Source organism: Lonchura striata, chromosome 2, assembly GCF_050655825.1.
Source record: "Lonchura striata isolate lonStrDom1 chromosome 2, ASM5065582v1, whole genome shotgun sequence".
In the NCBI taxonomy this organism is placed as follows: domain Eukaryota; kingdom Metazoa; phylum Chordata; class Aves; order Passeriformes; family Estrildidae; genus Lonchura; species Lonchura striata.
In genome coordinates this window covers 108,583,980-108,600,167 of record NC_140704.1, presented here as the reverse complement: position 1 = coordinate 108,600,167, position 16,188 = coordinate 108,583,980, and the positions used below count along the sequence as shown (strand labels likewise).

The window sequence follows — 16,188 nt, the reverse complement described above, 5'->3', positions numbered from 1 at the left end:
TGTTTATCTGAGTGTTGTAGTCCACAGTTCTCAATTTCTGGCATCTTGAAGGTTGCAACTAATTACTTTTAGGAGAAAGTGATGAATGGGTTCACCGGCTTGGGACAGACTTTCCTAGCTTTGTGGTGCTGAAAACGCAGCAGGGAGGTGATGAAAGCTCAGGAAGAATGATTCTTTTGTTAAGATAAGCAGATTTTGAGTTGGTTCAAACTAAGGTGAAGTGGAATGATGTATTCACTTTAAGACAATTAAAGCTGTTAGGCACTGTCAGACTGCTTGATTGGGCAGATACTGAGTATGCAACAGCGTTGTTTCCACAGGTCTCCTGTCTGGTGGCTCAGCCTCAGTACAGGCTCAGCTTTCAATGGACTTTGATTGGCAATTTGTCATGCAACTGAATGATGGGACTGTAGCAGGAAAGGTGCTCCGACATGGTCATGGCTGACAAGGATGCTAGAAAATATTAAGGTGTTGGGACTATTTATTGTGAACGTCTTCCTATGGCACAAGAAGATAGAACTGGATGTGTAGGAGTCAAATCTTACGAAAAATTATGACATCTGATTTTGGTACGTGATGATCCTGAGTTGAAAATAATTAAGTACCAGAAGGCATGGTCTTAGGCTGCTACTTCAGAGACTTAGGGTTTTTTTTCATAATGCAGAGAGAAGGTATTTTCTTCTTTGTGGAGCAAAATTGATTCAGCCACTTCAGAGGTTGATTTAGGAGCTTCTGTATGTCATATCTGCTGTCATATAGAATATTATTCTATTATTACTAAGATATTCTTAATTAATTTTTGAAATTTTGTCGGGTTTTTTGAAGCAAATTTTTTTTTTACTATCCCCGTAGCAGTTAATGCATGCCTGTGTAGTTGGAAGTGGCTTTATATACTGATAAATTAGCCTTTCATTCTCAGTGTTGCAGGAGGGAAGATTTAGGGAAAAATCTTATAAGAGGGTGGAGCTTATATATGGTCTTCATTCTTCATCCTTGTAGTGATCAATCCTAAAGCAGATATCTCTTAATTGAGAATAATGCTAATGAGTATTCCATTTGTGCCCATGTAGAGCAGTCATATAATTTCAGTCTACTGAACCATGAACATTTAAGGTGAATAAGTGGGTTGAATACTGCATTTTGCTTCTTCTTGGCTGTACTGTTTCTTGTGCACCTTCTTGTGTCTTCTGTTAGGTCTGTGTCCTACTGCTTGTCTTGATGTTTAGAGTATAATTCAAAAATACTTGGTAGGAATAAGCAGAATGGAGCTAAACTGTTGGCAGCCAATCTGAGATTCCTTGCTCATGTTATCCAGGTGCATAGTGGAGCTGGAACACTTCAGTTTGTTGCTGAGATGGCAGAAATCCTTCAGGCACTTAGAGAGGTGATACTCCTTTTAGAGCAGAAAGATGACTGCTGAAAACTGCACAGAAGTTTTGTCATGTGTGAAGGGATTTTTGAGAGGCTTTGAGGTGAACTACCAGTCTGAAGAGAGTTGTTGATACTAAGATTAGGGTTACTACTTGTATAGGAACCAAGCTCATTAGTAAATGCTTCCTTAGTTCTTCTGAAACGTCCCCTCATTGTTGTGATCTTCTTGTGTAAAAATAAAAAGTATACATCTGTAATCTGTATAAAAAGTAAATATCTGTAATTGAAGTAGATACTCAAAAAACAGGTATCACAATAAAACAAAGTTTTTTGCTTTTAATCTTTTGTTACATCTTTTGTTGAGCTTCCCATTGTATACTAACCTGTCTACTTACTATTTAAATACATTATTTTGCCAATCCACCCAAATAAATTCCAGTGTCTCAATGAGCCAAGAGGCAGAAAAGGATATTCATTAAGATGGTGTATTGAAAAGAAGCATAAGTATCAAATCAAGACATGGAATAAGTGAAATTTTTTTGTGACTATTTGCTTAACAATGCATAATAAATAAAATATAATCAAATTATTTGCAGTCAAAAAAAAAATATTAGGGACTTCTGGAAGTTTGTATCACCAAACCATCATTCTGAATAAATGCTTAATAGAGATACTTCCATTAACGATGAAATCTGTCCATCTTGCAATAATTGTATTTTTGTATTTTAAGCCCTATGTTTGTTTAGCAATTTTAGCAATTCTCTATAACCAGAAACTAAAAATAGATGTATTTTAAACATGCTGTGCATACGCAAAGCACATTTCACCTTGATTTTTAGAGACACTGTTGGAAATATTGTAAGATCTATGTAAGATGCAGCAATGCTGTAAGATTTTTCCAACACTATCACACTGTATTTCAGACATCACTGAAATTCTTACTGGTGTTTTGGTGGGAAGAAGGATGCACTTTGCATACCTTTGTGCACTTAGGTACAGCCTTATGTCTATCAGTTGATTTGGAAAGCTGAGTGGCTTGTACGTTCTTGGTCAAATTTGAGTGCTGGCAGCACAGTGAGATGAAGAGTATCTGCAGTCTTTAGGATTAGTTATCCAGGTGCACTTGTTAGATGTGGCTAAATATTTTTTGGTTTTGAAGAGTGCTTTCTGATTTCTTATTCCTTTAACAAGTGATGCCATACAAAGTATTTTGGTCGGAGAAGCTGGCATGAAGTTAATATTAAAATTTTGGCTGATAGCTGCTCTGAGTATTTGTGACTATGGTTTTAGACATGGTAGTTTGTAAAGGTCTTGTGGAAGTTACTGTGTAGACTCAGACTGTCTAGTAATGTGGTCTTTATAGAAATTGTGGAGTCCCAAGCTTCTTTCTTCTTGCTAAAAGTTGCAAATTATGAAAAGATGTCTGAGTTAATGCATCATTCTGGACAAATACACTTGTGACGTGTGTAGAAATCTTTTGTCATACAGTTTGCTTATTTTCTTTTTTTCTCTTTTTCCATCAAAATTGTGATAAAACTTTTAAGAAACCTCAAAAACTTATTCTATTACTGAATCTTGTGATACATAGCAATGTTCTAAGTGTTTCTGTTAAACTCTTAGTTCTTAACATCTTTTATTGATTACTTTTTGTAAACATTTAGAAGTGTATCACCTGAACTTTTGAAAGTAGTGAAGCTTTTAAGTATGACAGAGGACAAGGACCTTCAAGTTCCGCAAATGTTATCCTCTGTCATTTGTTCTTCAGATGGAGATAGTGATGTTAATAAAGAATAGTTGGAAAATATTTTAGAGCATTAGTGTTCATTGCTAGTTTTTATCTAAAGATAGTCTCTAAAAACCATTTGACCATAGGCTCCTGTGTATTTTTGTAATATATACATTTTTGCTTTTAACTTCAATAAATGCTCAGAAATAATTTCTGCCTTTATTTTTAAATTCAGTTACTTTTCTAGAGACTTTTAGATTCCTCTTTCTGTTGGTGTCCAAAGATGTTGTATATAAGTTTGTGTTCTCACATTAGGGAAGCTCATAGGGATTATGATTAGAGATGACTCTTACATCCTTGCCCTGCTACCATGAGTGCAGGGTCCCAGGTCCTCACTAAGACATCCTCAGCATGTTGTCATCATGTTGATAACTGTCCTAACAGTGGATTGGAACAGTTTATTTGATTAGCATTCTTACGAGGCATGTACAGTTGTTCTCATTTACTTCTAGCAAGGTCTCCACTTAATATTTTTATATTTTAGTTTTCATATTTGCCACTTCTATTAATTACTGTAATATTATTTAGTTGTATGAATAATTAAGAGAGATTATACGAAAGACAGTTCTTGGCTTGAAAATCTGGGATTTGAGAATAAACTAGTTTCCCTTAAATGTGTACTATCTTTTCATCCATTTGTTGATGTAAGAGATTTCTCTCAATTTGGACTGATAAATCTTCATTAAGTGGGCTAGTTAATTGACAAATGCATGTCTTTCAGATGGTAATTTGGTAAATGGCATGGGATATTCAGTTAATCAGTGCAAAATTACAGAAGCCTACAGGCTTCTCAATATTTGGATGTGGCTCTTAGCTTCACTTTTTCAGATTCCTGGACAAGTTTTTGTAAAGGAGCTGCTGGATCAATTTCAAATACTGAAAAAGCTATGTTGCCTTTTGCCATGTTTAACTAATACAGTCCAGGTTCCCATTTAGAGGTTTGCATTGACAATACAGTTCTGGTAGTCATAAAAAGTACTTCTTGGCTGTGGAAGGTAAATCCATGGATGTTATCTCTCTGTTATCCCTTGGCTGCATCACCAAGCTCTGAGGCCATTTATTCTCATTATTCTCATATGCTGTCTGTTTGGTTGGATTGGTTATGGTAGGAGGATGCAGAATTTTAAGGGTTCAGAAGTTGCATATTGTAGGAAACAACTGTTTGTGTTGGAAAGGTTTGGATTCCAAGTGGTTAAACGTCTTTTCTAAAGATATTGTAGTTTTGGCTTCACTGTTCTACCTTTGTCATGTTGGAGAGTGTTCTGTTCCTTCAGTTCTAAAAATCACCACCAGAAGGACCAGAGGAAGCAGGCCAATGACTGTCCTCACAGTGTGTTCCCTCTCCTTCACTTGCCACTTCAAGCCTATTCATGGTACACACACAAAATTAAATATTTGCTCTTTGAACACCTTTTCCAAGGCAGATAGTGAATCCAGAGGCAAAATCTATGTTGACTCCATGGTGAATGTTTTAGTTGGCTCAGTAGCCAGGTAAGACTTGCTGTGCATGTGTAGATCAAGTAGAAGTAAAACTTTTGAGCTTTTGTGCTAATATGTAAAAAAGAAAACAAACAGAGGCCTGTTTAAAGGAGTGTGAACTGCTGAGGAGTTATCTGTGTTTTACGGGCTGTGTTTTGTTTTGAGGTTTGTTGGGTTTTTTTAATTTATAAAGAAAACCTGTGACTGAAGCTGGTACATAAACTGAACCTTGCTTCTCAGATTTAAAGGTTAAAGATACCACAGTTCATTCATACTTTCATGTGTCATATCTGTAAAATACTCTGCTGAAAGCTTCTTGGGCATATGACATTGCCTTAATTTCCTTTAGCATTATATTACTCTCATGTCATATAAACATCTACCAGCTAATAGGGAGCTATTAACTTTATTTATCATGAAACATAGTTGGTGCTCTAGACTGATCCTCCAATTACAAGCAGGGTATTTTTCTTGTTTGTACAGGCAACTTTTTTACTTCTGTATCATTCCACAGGTTTAAGGACTGATACCCTGCTGTGTGCAAAACAGGCTAAACTCAGGGGTTTTCTTTCTCTTTTGTGATCATCAATCACAAACTTCTGATGTTTGATTGTGGAGGAAAATAATCACTTTAATTAAAGTGATTAATTAAAGGGGGAAATTTAATTAATAATAATTTCCCCCTTTAATTAAAGGGGGAAATTATGCCTTTCCTTCCCCTTTTCCAAACTCATCTTCTGTCATACACCATTCTTTCCCCATTCCTAGTCTAATTTATCCTTGTTCTCCCAATGCACATCTCATGGACAATCCAAATTCCTTTGGTTAGGCAACAGGTGGTGTGAGATGTCAGGGCATGTACAGGGCTTTATTCTGCTGCTCTCACTGTTTGTTTTCCTGCTATGATGAATTGCCATAGGTCTCAGTTACATGGGAGAAGGAGGACAGAGAGAGAAAATTCTGTGCCCCGACATGGGTACTCCATGGGCCTCAGCACCTTTGGGACTCTCCCTGCTCCGGTGTGGAGAACATCCTTTCGATGGGTGTGTCTCCTGATGCATCTCCTCTGTTGCTTCTCATTTGTCCCTTCTATTTCTTCCCTGGTAAATTAGAGCAGAAGCATCATGTGCCCTGGTGGAAATTTGGGTGAGGAGTTGTTGCAGCGCGCGCCAAGCGGGGCGTGTTGGGCGGATGCGGCAGGGACGCGACCGTCTGCCTGCGAGCTCTGCAATTCCCAGCTATTGCCTGGTCCGGCGCAGGGACAGATAACGACGACATGGAGCTTGGGGTGTTCCACAGTGGGTTTATTAGCTGGAGAAAATGGAGCCCCAAGACCAACTTGGGAGGGCAAACAGAAGGTTTTATACAGAAAGTCCGCAGCGTGGCGGGGGTGGGGGGGGGGGGGGGGGGTAGGAACACTAACCAATGAGGGTAAAACTGGGGAGGGGTCTAAGGTGGGACTAGCATACCATAAACCTATCAGGGGAAATAGGGGAGTGGAATAACACAAGGTAACAAATAGGGTGTCAAGTGTAACTAAATGGACAGGGAGCACTCTGGAAGAAGGGGAGGAGGTTAGGGAGGAGAATAGGGGGCAAACCTGAAGTATTTGTTGACATAATCTATACTTTGTAGGCTTTAGGTGTAATTTTTCTCTTCTCTATGCAAGTAACAGTTCATCTTTACACCATTTTAACTCTTGCATTTACATGTAGCAATAATATGTAACCAGCTGTTTAGGGATCCTTGCCTTTTCATGTCTGCCTTTTCTAGCTTGTGGATTTATTTGAAGCTTGTCTCTTGTTTTTTCCCCAGCATCTCTTCTTTTGTATGTAAAAAGATAAAAGCTTTCACTTAGTTGTTTGAACACAGTAGCCTCCAAACATGCTTTCACTGTAAATGTGCACAGGCATTTCTGAGCATAGTGATTGTACTCTTGAAGATTTTGATGACAATGCAAGCTTCATCATGGCTGTGTGTCTGGATTATCATAGAATAACTCACAGGTTTATCATACAAATGTGCTTCTGGATTGTCTCATGAATCTTATCAAATTGTGTGCACCTTCAGTACTTATTTGGAAAAGGGCACCATGCTGGGCTGAAAAAAAAAACCATGGCAGTGAAACCTGAACTTCTTACCAACAAGAGATATCATGATATCTCTTACATGCACAAATCTTACTGAGAAATTAAACATTTGACCAAACATTTGACCAACATTTTCATTCAGAACTGAATGAAAATCACCAACTGTATAAGTAAATTGCCCAGTAGGTTCACCTTAATTCAGGAATGACCAGCAGCTTCTCGTTCTGGAAATCAGATCCACATACTAGCACAGCAGCGCAACTGCGTCACTGCTACCTGGTATAGTGGGAAGAGACAGGGACTAGGATAACCAAGAATGTAGGATAGAGGGAGGGAGGAAGTAAAACAAATAAGTCTTATATAGAAGTGAAGCATTCAAACAGAGTAATCCCCAAAGTTTACAAAGGATATGGCCTGTTAAACCGTGGCATGGACAAGAAAAAGCAGTAATCTGCAGTCCAGACTGCCAAACTTGGTCTGTTTACCTACCTACTACCTTGTGAAGTGGAAAGGACCTGCTGCCAGTGGACACTGAAATTCTGGGTTCACCCAGGAAATTAAAGCATAGCCTGCCAGACTGTTTGGGTTGATTTAGTTGAGACTCTCCCATGGAATGGGGGAGAGGACCAGAAAGCTGGAACAGGTGAGATTGCCCCTGCTCTGTAGCAGGCTGCTGTCTTGTACATGCACTAGCTGATCCTAACTAACATCTTGCTGCCTCAAAGTAAATACTTCACTCTTGGTAAGGGTGTGAGAGCAGAATAGCCTTTGGGAGATCGAGGAAACTTGAGGAAGCTGTAGTTTTAGCTGGAGGGAACAATGCTTGTCTGTGCTTTTAAATGTAAAACTCTACAGTTACTCTATATTAATCACTGACCTCGAATGGCACAGTAGGATGTTACTTTCTAAAATCCATATATTTTAATGCTTACTTTTCTTGCTCTGAGCAATTTTATAGTTTTTCCTGTACGGATTTGCTATGTGGAAATTTATGTAATGTGAGAAGTAAAATTGAAGTGATCTGAATTCAGAAGAGTTAAAAAGTATTACTCTTCTGAGTTTAACTCAGAAGAGTTTAAAAGTATTCTTAAGTCTGAATATCAGTCTCTGAGTCATATGCATTTGTTTCACCTGCACCAAGTACTATGAGAAATTCAACATTTTTTCTAATTTTACTAATGGATAATAACTGTAACTTTAATGTGGTCATAGGGAGAAAGTATCTGAAATGTGGAAAGTAGGCTCTTAATGAAACCATAAGTAGTATTTAAAAATATTTTCATGAGTCTGAGTAATAAGGATGGAAAGAAAGATGTGGGAAATGATGAGCTGCTGCAGAGAATGCTAGAACTTCCTTCAGGGAAGAATCTGGCTGAAAGTGCATAAAGTACCTGTCTGAGTTGTCACTGCAAGACTGACTGGGTTGATGGAATTTGATGAGACCAGGGTTGACTTTTGAGTTTCAAAGACTGGAAAGGCAGGAGAAGGTACAGATATTATTTTATTATTTTGAGAAAGCGATTAGTGTTGGATTTCAGGGTGCAAAAATGAAAGTAAAAGTAGAAGCATTTAAATGCATGTAGAAAGCAGGATAAAAAGTCTAAAGCTACAGTAAACACATTCAAAAGAAGGCATCAAAGTGGCAAAGATTGTTTAGGTTCAGAAAAATAAACTTCAATGTTTTAACAGTAAAGAATTTTTCTGAAAGAAATCTTTATATTTTTTAGATGTATGATATAACTGAAGAACAAAGACTTTAATATCTAACATTAAGAAATATTAGGTTGTTTTGGCGTCTCAAGAGTGCAGTTATATATGGGACACCCTCTAGATCATAACTATTGCTGTTGTAGTTTCACAGTCTCATTCCTCTGCCCTCAGGGGGGATTATCTATAAGACAGTTCTTCCTCCTTAAAATTCCTCTTGCTCACTAGAGCATATTTTTATTTTATGCAGTTAAAAGAACTACCATAGTATGGAAAGATTTGGCTGAATTGAGAAAACAAATGATCCTAAGTTCAACTGTGTTCTGAGAGATTATGTGATTACTTATCAGTAGTTTGTGACAAAGTAAATAGACTGTGCCTTTTTTTGTTTTAATGTATCTGAATAGTTTTTGGACTACTTAGTTATCAAAACTAAATAATCTTCAATTTTTATAGGCATTTGGCATACCTTCTGATGAAACCTTTGTAATCACCACAACAAATAGGAAGGAAATTACAGAAGATAACTTCAGTAAGTATCTTAGATAACAAAATAATTAGTTATTTCTTATATTGATCATAAAGGTCACATGATAACTGTGCTGTATGACATATAATAATTAACTGAAAGTACAAATCCTGTAATAGTTTGCCAAAAATTGTTAAAAAATTACTTTCACAAACATGTTTTTGATGAGTTCATATGATGATAGTTATACTAGCAATCTTCTGTCACAAAGTCTGTAAATGGTAGAAAAAAAATATATGTACATAGCTGTCACCTGAGAAAACCTGCATTATAAAGCTTGGAAATGTGAAAAGATATTAATATAAATGTTGTTGCTGAATGCTGAACAGGCAACGCCTAGGACAATACACAGATTACCTGCAACTAAGCCCGTACTTGTTTTGAGAGCCGAAGTTGCCTGATGCAGTGCTCTTCAAAGTGCTTTATGTTTCATCTTCACTGCAGGCAACCTTGTTCACAATGGAGTTACTTTATATCTGCTACAGTCAGTTGATCAAATGTTGCTTTTGGCAACCAAGGAACGAATCGACTTTCTGCCCCACTACGACACACTTGTCAAAAGTGGCATGTACGAGTACTATGCCAGCGAGGGCCAAAATCCTTTGCGTAAGTACCTGCAAAAGTAATCTTGTGTAAATGGTGTTTATATTAATATAATGTGGTTATGAGTAATTCAGCTTATAATTATAGCTGCTAAGAAAAAATAGTCTTAACTGCAAAAGAAAAATTAATACATTCTTCATACAAATTTTTCTTTTAAAAAAATCTTAAAAGTAGTCACCTAAGAATCCAGATATATAGATGTACCTTCTCAAATACTTGTTCAATAAGTTTGAGTATTTTAGAAGTAAAATAACTTCAGCCTGAACAACCTTGTGCATGTCATTCAGACGGGTCAGTATTTGTGTTGTCAGGTTTTTGTCTCCTGTACTAAATTGTAGACTTTGTGTTTGAATTTCATGAACAGTTTTTGTGTGAGCTGCTGTAGAATTTTGTGTGCCCTCCCATCTGGGGTGCCATAGGGCTTAACTTACCAACACAAGCAAGTATTTCTTTAAAAAGATGCTGCTTTAATTATTTTTTATCTAAGTGGTGCATGAAATATGTAACCAACATTTTGTATTGTTTTACTGAATAAATTGCTTTCTGTTTATGGCTTCTCTGAAAATACTGTCTGTGGCTGTGATTACCTTCTAAGTACTATGTACTTCATAGGTACAGTAGGTTCAAAATTGCACAGAAAAAAATGCAAAAAAAGAAAATCAAGAATCAAGCATGATACCATTCCTGTTGTTTTAAACAATATTAAAAATGTTTATAAATAGCAGCTGTTATTTTTAAGGACCAGTCTTTCCCCTTTCATCTTTGTGCACATCATTTGTACCATGTCCCAGCAAAGGCACTGTTTTGGTTCAGGTTTGGTGGTACTGTTGAGTCAGTGGTACATCTATCCCTGTGTGCAGGAATTGCTGTGTAAGGCCACACAGAGTAAACATTGTGTGATCTGTGCTTTATTCCTGCCAGCAGCCATTAGTGGACCTGTTGTTTCCAACACTGAGAAACTGACTGGAAATGGCAAATTAGGCCTGGTCTGTAGTGGCCACACCCTGGTGGAATTCGGTTAAATAGGCAGTGTAAAGTATTGTAAGGACTCTAAACCTTAGGAAAAGACCTTTCAGTTATTAAAGGGTGTGGTGCATGGGACACCGGGAAACACCCTTGGGGATAAAGTAGTGCTTGCAATTACTTAAATGACTTTTTAAAGCACAAGAACTATTGATTTCTATGTGGAAGAAATTAGGTGTAGAATGCAGAAGACTAGCATGGCTGAGTAAAGACCTGGTCAGACATTACAATTGTTCTTTGATCTGCAGTAGTAAACATGGATCACATAACTGATGCTCAACTACTCTGGAATGAAGAAAGTTGCAAAAAAGTACAGAACTGTTTTTAAACTTTGATAACAGCTTAAGGAAAATGCCAAGTGCTCCAGTGTTGCTGTGTTGCACTGATACTCAAGGGTTTTCTTTTACATGTCTGAAGTGTGTGGCCTCACTGTAGCATTCTGAAGAACTCTGCAAATTGTAGGAAATAAGGTTTACTTTTTAGAGAGATGGAATGGAAATGTTTGTTCACTAAGGCTGGTCGGTCAGATTGAATTGATCTGAATTTGATGTATTTTTTTAAGATTAAATGCAATTTTCCAGTAAACTTAGGTAGTTTTACTTTAATTAGGTAAGTCCTCCAAGCATTGATGGTTAGAAACAACAAATGTGTGCAAACAGTTTGCCTGACTATTTGTGCTGTGTATTGCCATGCATCTGACAAAAATTTGGTTTTATTTACCATTCACTGAAATCTTTCAACAATTTTCTTTGTTTTTTTTATAGTCAATTAACATTGTAGTTTTAGGTGTTTCACAAAATTTCAATTCAGGTTTCTTCAGTTAATTTATTCTTCCCTCAATATTTTAACAAGTCAAAGTCCATTTTTAATTTACTTTTGACTCACATATGAATCACAAAAATTAATTTCTAATCATGAAAGGGACAAATCCGTCTTTTGGTAGGAGACAGTTGGTGTATCATTGTTCTTTCTAATAATTGTGATCTTACCATTAAGAGATGTGAAAGATTCAGTGATGAAACAAATCATAAAGTACATGTACAAAAGCTGTGTTATTTTTTAAACAAGATGTTGTGTGATTTTGATTGTTCTGACAGGGCTTAGGTCTTGTCTGTGTTTAGGTAATGTGTTATCCTAATTGCTTGGAAGAGAGTACTATAAGTGGGTGTCTGTTTTCTGAGCACTAATAGGGTTATGTTTCTTCAATTTCTTTAGCATTTGCCCTTGCTGAATTGATTGACAATTCTCTGTCAGCTACATCTCAAAATACTGGTATTCGGAGTATACAGATAAAATTGGTAAGATAAAAATACTTTAACGTTTTCAGACATAGTTTGCATTATCCTTTTATTTTCCTGTTGCTCCTTGTTGATTTGTGCTGTTTGTCTTTCCCCAAACAGCTGTTTGATGATTCCCAAGGAAAACCAGCTGTTGCTGTGATTGATAATGGAAGTGGAATGACTTCTAAACAGCTTAACAACTGGGCTGTATATAGATTATCAAAGTTTACGAGACAAGGTGACTTTGAAAGGTTAGTTCTAAATATTTCTACAACAATTAGCAAGCTCTGCAAAGGTCCACAAAATATGCTTTTAAGGCATAGCTGTATACCAACACTTAGCTAAACCTTGTCATTTTATGATTACATAAATAGACCCATACTTTATCTAAGTAGGCAATAGAGAAGTTCTTTGACGCAAAACTGCTCTTCTATTATTGTGACACATGGAATACTTTTTTGTTCTTGGCACCTTTTGTAAACAGTCATTTGCTTGCCTGCATACAGTTAGGGGCATGCTATGTCCCGCAGGGGAGTTTTGTACTGTGTTCATCTGTTACCTGAAAACATTTTAGTAGTGCATTAAATGATTATCTGTTAAGCTACTGGAATAACAGATGAAGAGATACATTATTTTAGTTCAAGTTTCTTTTTTTTTTTATTTAAATCTTAATTCTATATAATGGACTACAAATTATACCTGAAAATGTCTATTTTTTGATGCAGGCTACACAAAATAAATGTTTTTCATTTAAAGAAGAGAGTGGAGGTTCTGTGGTGGATTTTGCTACTTACATGAATTAACTTTATGGTTTTGAATCTGTTCTCAAGAGATGTTCCACCTGCACAGCCAGGCTTAATCTTCTTGTATAAAATTCCACAGGATTAGTTATGTACAGTTTTTGAACTTCGGCCACATTTCAAATACCTTAAGCCTAGGATTGTAAATGTGAGGATGAGAATTACAGTCTCAGTCATAACTAATTTACCATATTAGCAGGTAGTGTAAAAAGTAGTGAGAAGTGATAAAATAGCTGGGGGAAGTTGTTCTGCATATAAAGCATCTCCAGAGAGAAAGTCAATGTCTTATCTGGAGCTAAGTGCATAAAAAGTGATTCTGCATCATGTGTAAAGAAATTCACTGCTTTTTGAAATTGTTGTAGGCAAATTTAGTAACAGAAATGTGTAGTATTCCTAACATGCAGATTTAAACTGGGGATTACTACCACTTAATGGGTAGTAATCTACAGTTTACTACATCTCATCCATCTACACCTTATTTTCATTTGGGACTGCTGTGATTTGAAAATAAATGTTTTCCTAAACTAGATAAGATTGTTCAATGTGACTTAAAAGATGTAGAATTTCACTACTGATAGCATCTGTTATATCTCCAAGTCTGCATTTAATAGTTGGTTGGCATTATTTCCCACTTTGACTTAAGTGTTTTTATGAAAGGTTGCTGTCAGAAAGATCAGACTTGCTTTGTAAGCCATTTTCATTTAATAAGATTTGGTTTGCGAGAAGGGGCAGAAATGGTTTATAAGATGACTTTGGAAAATACTCTGTCATCATCCTTTTAAAAAAGAGTACATCAAGAATTTTAGGGACATAGATTTTAATGTTGCAGTTTTAAAAGGTATAAAGTGGAGGATTTTTTAACAAAATGCCAGGAGGAAGAATTTAATAGGTGCTTTAGATCAGAAGTATCTTTGGGTTTTGTAATTACTTTTGTGTTGAAAAAATTTATTAAAGACCCTCTTATTCTCAGTGATCATTCAGGATATGTACGCCCTTTGCCAGTGCCTCGTAGTTTAAATAGTGATATCTCATATTTTGGAGTTGGAGGCAAGCAAGCAGTGTTCTTCGTGGGACAGTGTGCCAGAGTAAGTCAATGTCAGACTTTAATTTTATTTTAGAACATTTGCACACAATCAGATTGTTACTTCCTGATTTTTAATAACGGCATTAAAGTATTTTATGTTGTTGATTTTAAGCCTTATTTTGATTTTAAATGCTCTTTCTTTAATAAAATCAGATGATAAGCAAACCTGCAGCATCTCAGGATGTTCATGAACTTGTCCTTTCTAAAGAGGATTTTGAAAAGAAGGAGAAAAACAAAGAAGCAATATATACTGGATTCATTCAAAACAGAAAGGTAAATAGCCTTAAGATTCCCGCATTTATAATTTAAAGCCTTTCCCAGGTTAATGTGATTTAACTGTATAATATTTCTGTAATAATTATCTGGGGATGTTTTCATCTTACTGAATCATTTGCACCCTGTAATGTAAAAGGAAGTAACCAAGAACTTTTGGGGTTTTTTTGTGATGCTTTTTCCTCTTTTCAGTTAAGGTTAAATGACAGAAATACTTTACAGTTTTACATGTCAAGTTAAGAAAACTACTTAAAAATACTTTTCTAAGCACAGCAATTATTTTTTTTGTGTATGAAACAAAAATTAATTTTCTCTGAAGTAGTAAGGAATAAATTAGGGAACCAAATTGTACTTGTTTAGAAATATCTAAGATTAACCTTCAAATGGGAGAAAAGTCCAGCCAGATCAACAAAACCCATTGGTTTTATGAATATTCATAAATGTAAAATAAATTAACTGTTTATCTGAAAACTAAACTCAACAGTCCCGATGCTTTTCATCAAGAAAAAGAGCCCAAGTAAAAAAGCTGTAAGATAAGGAGGAAGACTAAGGAAAAGAACTGTTCTAAAGATGTAGCTAAGGGTGCAGATGGGAGGAAAAGTGGGTGGTGTGTATGACAAGGTAGTCATACCTTGAGCCCATATCTGGTGGGTTCTATCAGTGTACTTGGTGTTTCATATGGATAAGAGAGGAACAGTAGGTAAATAAGGTTTTTATCATGCCAATTCTGGGTCTGTGAGTTGCAACAAAAAATGAGTTGCCAGAGTTTTGTTTCTATTCTCTCTATAATATCAGACTCAAAAAATAGAAACTGAAAATAAAAGCAGACAAAATCTGCTTTATTGTAAAGGGTACAAATGCTTTTCCTCCCTGCTTGATATTAACGAGAAAGGTTGGATGATATAAAGTAGAAGACAAACTGGCAGGCATAAGTTGGAGGAAAGTAGCTGAATGAGATGCATAGATACTACTAAAGAGTTCAAGAAGGTGGTGCAATCAACTGTTTGAAAAGTTGTTGTAATAATATAAAACCAAAGTTAAATTGACGTTGTTAAAAATCCAAGTTCTATTTAGAGTTAAAAGATAACTTCTAACTATCCAAGATGGAGGAGATGCTGTGAAAAGTAACAGAGGTGAAATGTGAAGATAACAGAGGTTCCCCTAAAAGATTCCTGAAACTCAGGTGTAGGAATTTTTTTGCAAATCATTGAAATACCTAGGCCAATTAATTATATTGGTGTGAAATAAAATGTGTGAATTCATCTCGCTAATGACTTAAAAAATGGTCTGCACTGCACATACGTCAGTAATAATACTGAGAATACTGTGGCAGAAGTAGAAATTGTAAATGGGTTACTAGTGTGAGAAGAATAATTGAGCCTTTGAGCCATTCAATAGGTGAAGGAAGTTACTTTTGCAAAGAAATCAAGATGCAATTAATGTGAAACAAAAGGGACTTTAGAACAAGGCCATAGCACTGAAGAGAAGTGGCATTAATGGTATCCCTGCTGGCCATCTTTTCTTGATCGATAATAGGTACCTGTCTCCACTGCAGTCACTTCTCTGGACCATTTAAAATCACAAAGAAATAAATTGTAATTTTCTAGTTGAGATAGATGCTAGGAATGAAGGGGAAGGTGGTATAGTAGTTTGTCATCTGTAGTGGGAAGGCAAACAAATAATTTGGGAGTGATATTTTGAAGGCTTTTTCAGTCTGTAAATTTCTTCCATGCTGTACAAAGTGGCACTTGTTCAGCTTCTAGATTTTTTAGATCATGTGGAGATGAGGACCCAAGCAGCTCTGGCTTTTCTTTATTGTTACTAATCCTATCACTAGCATAGAATAGTCCAGGCTATGGTGTGGGCAGGAAAAAGAGATGTAGTCTTCTTTGATGAAAAGTCTCAAAAAAGTTTTAATTATCCTCTTAGCTAAGGAGAGCTCTTTGATTCCCTGGGGAAAGTAAGTTTTGCTAGAACACCCTAAATTAACTACTTCACTTAACTATGGTTAGGTAGAACATGTCTCCTTTCATGCCAGTGATGTGGGGTTTGTCTGCTTTCCTGCAAAATAAGGCATGTAGCTGCATTTACTACAACATATCTTCGCAGCTGTAGCAATTGTTTGCATTCACTAGAAAGATCTTAATCTTTGTTTTAAACATA

At 36.2% G+C, this 16,188-nt stretch overlaps 1 protein-coding gene across 4 annotated transcripts in view; it reads left to right on the top strand.

Moving 5' to 3' along the window:
• SMCHD1 (structural maintenance of chromosomes flexible hinge domain containing 1) overlaps nt 1-16,188 on the top strand; it is a 68,336-nt gene that overhangs the window by 2,723 nt on the left and 49,425 nt on the right. For all 4 annotated transcript variants that reach the window (XM_085571973.1, XM_021551571.4, XM_085571974.1 and 1 more), the window contains exons 2-7: nt 8,890-8,965; nt 9,407-9,568; nt 11,804-11,886; nt 11,989-12,119; nt 13,639-13,753; nt 13,906-14,025. In XM_085571973.1, the coding sequence (XP_085428099.1) occupies nt 13,934-14,025 (92 nt within the window). In that variant the 5' untranslated portion in view covers nt 8,890-8,965; nt 9,407-9,568; nt 11,804-11,886; ... (1 more) ...; nt 13,639-13,753; nt 13,906-13,933. The remainder of the gene's footprint in view (nt 1-8,889; nt 8,966-9,406; nt 9,569-11,803; nt 11,887-11,988; nt 12,120-13,638; nt 13,754-13,905; nt 14,026-16,188) is intronic.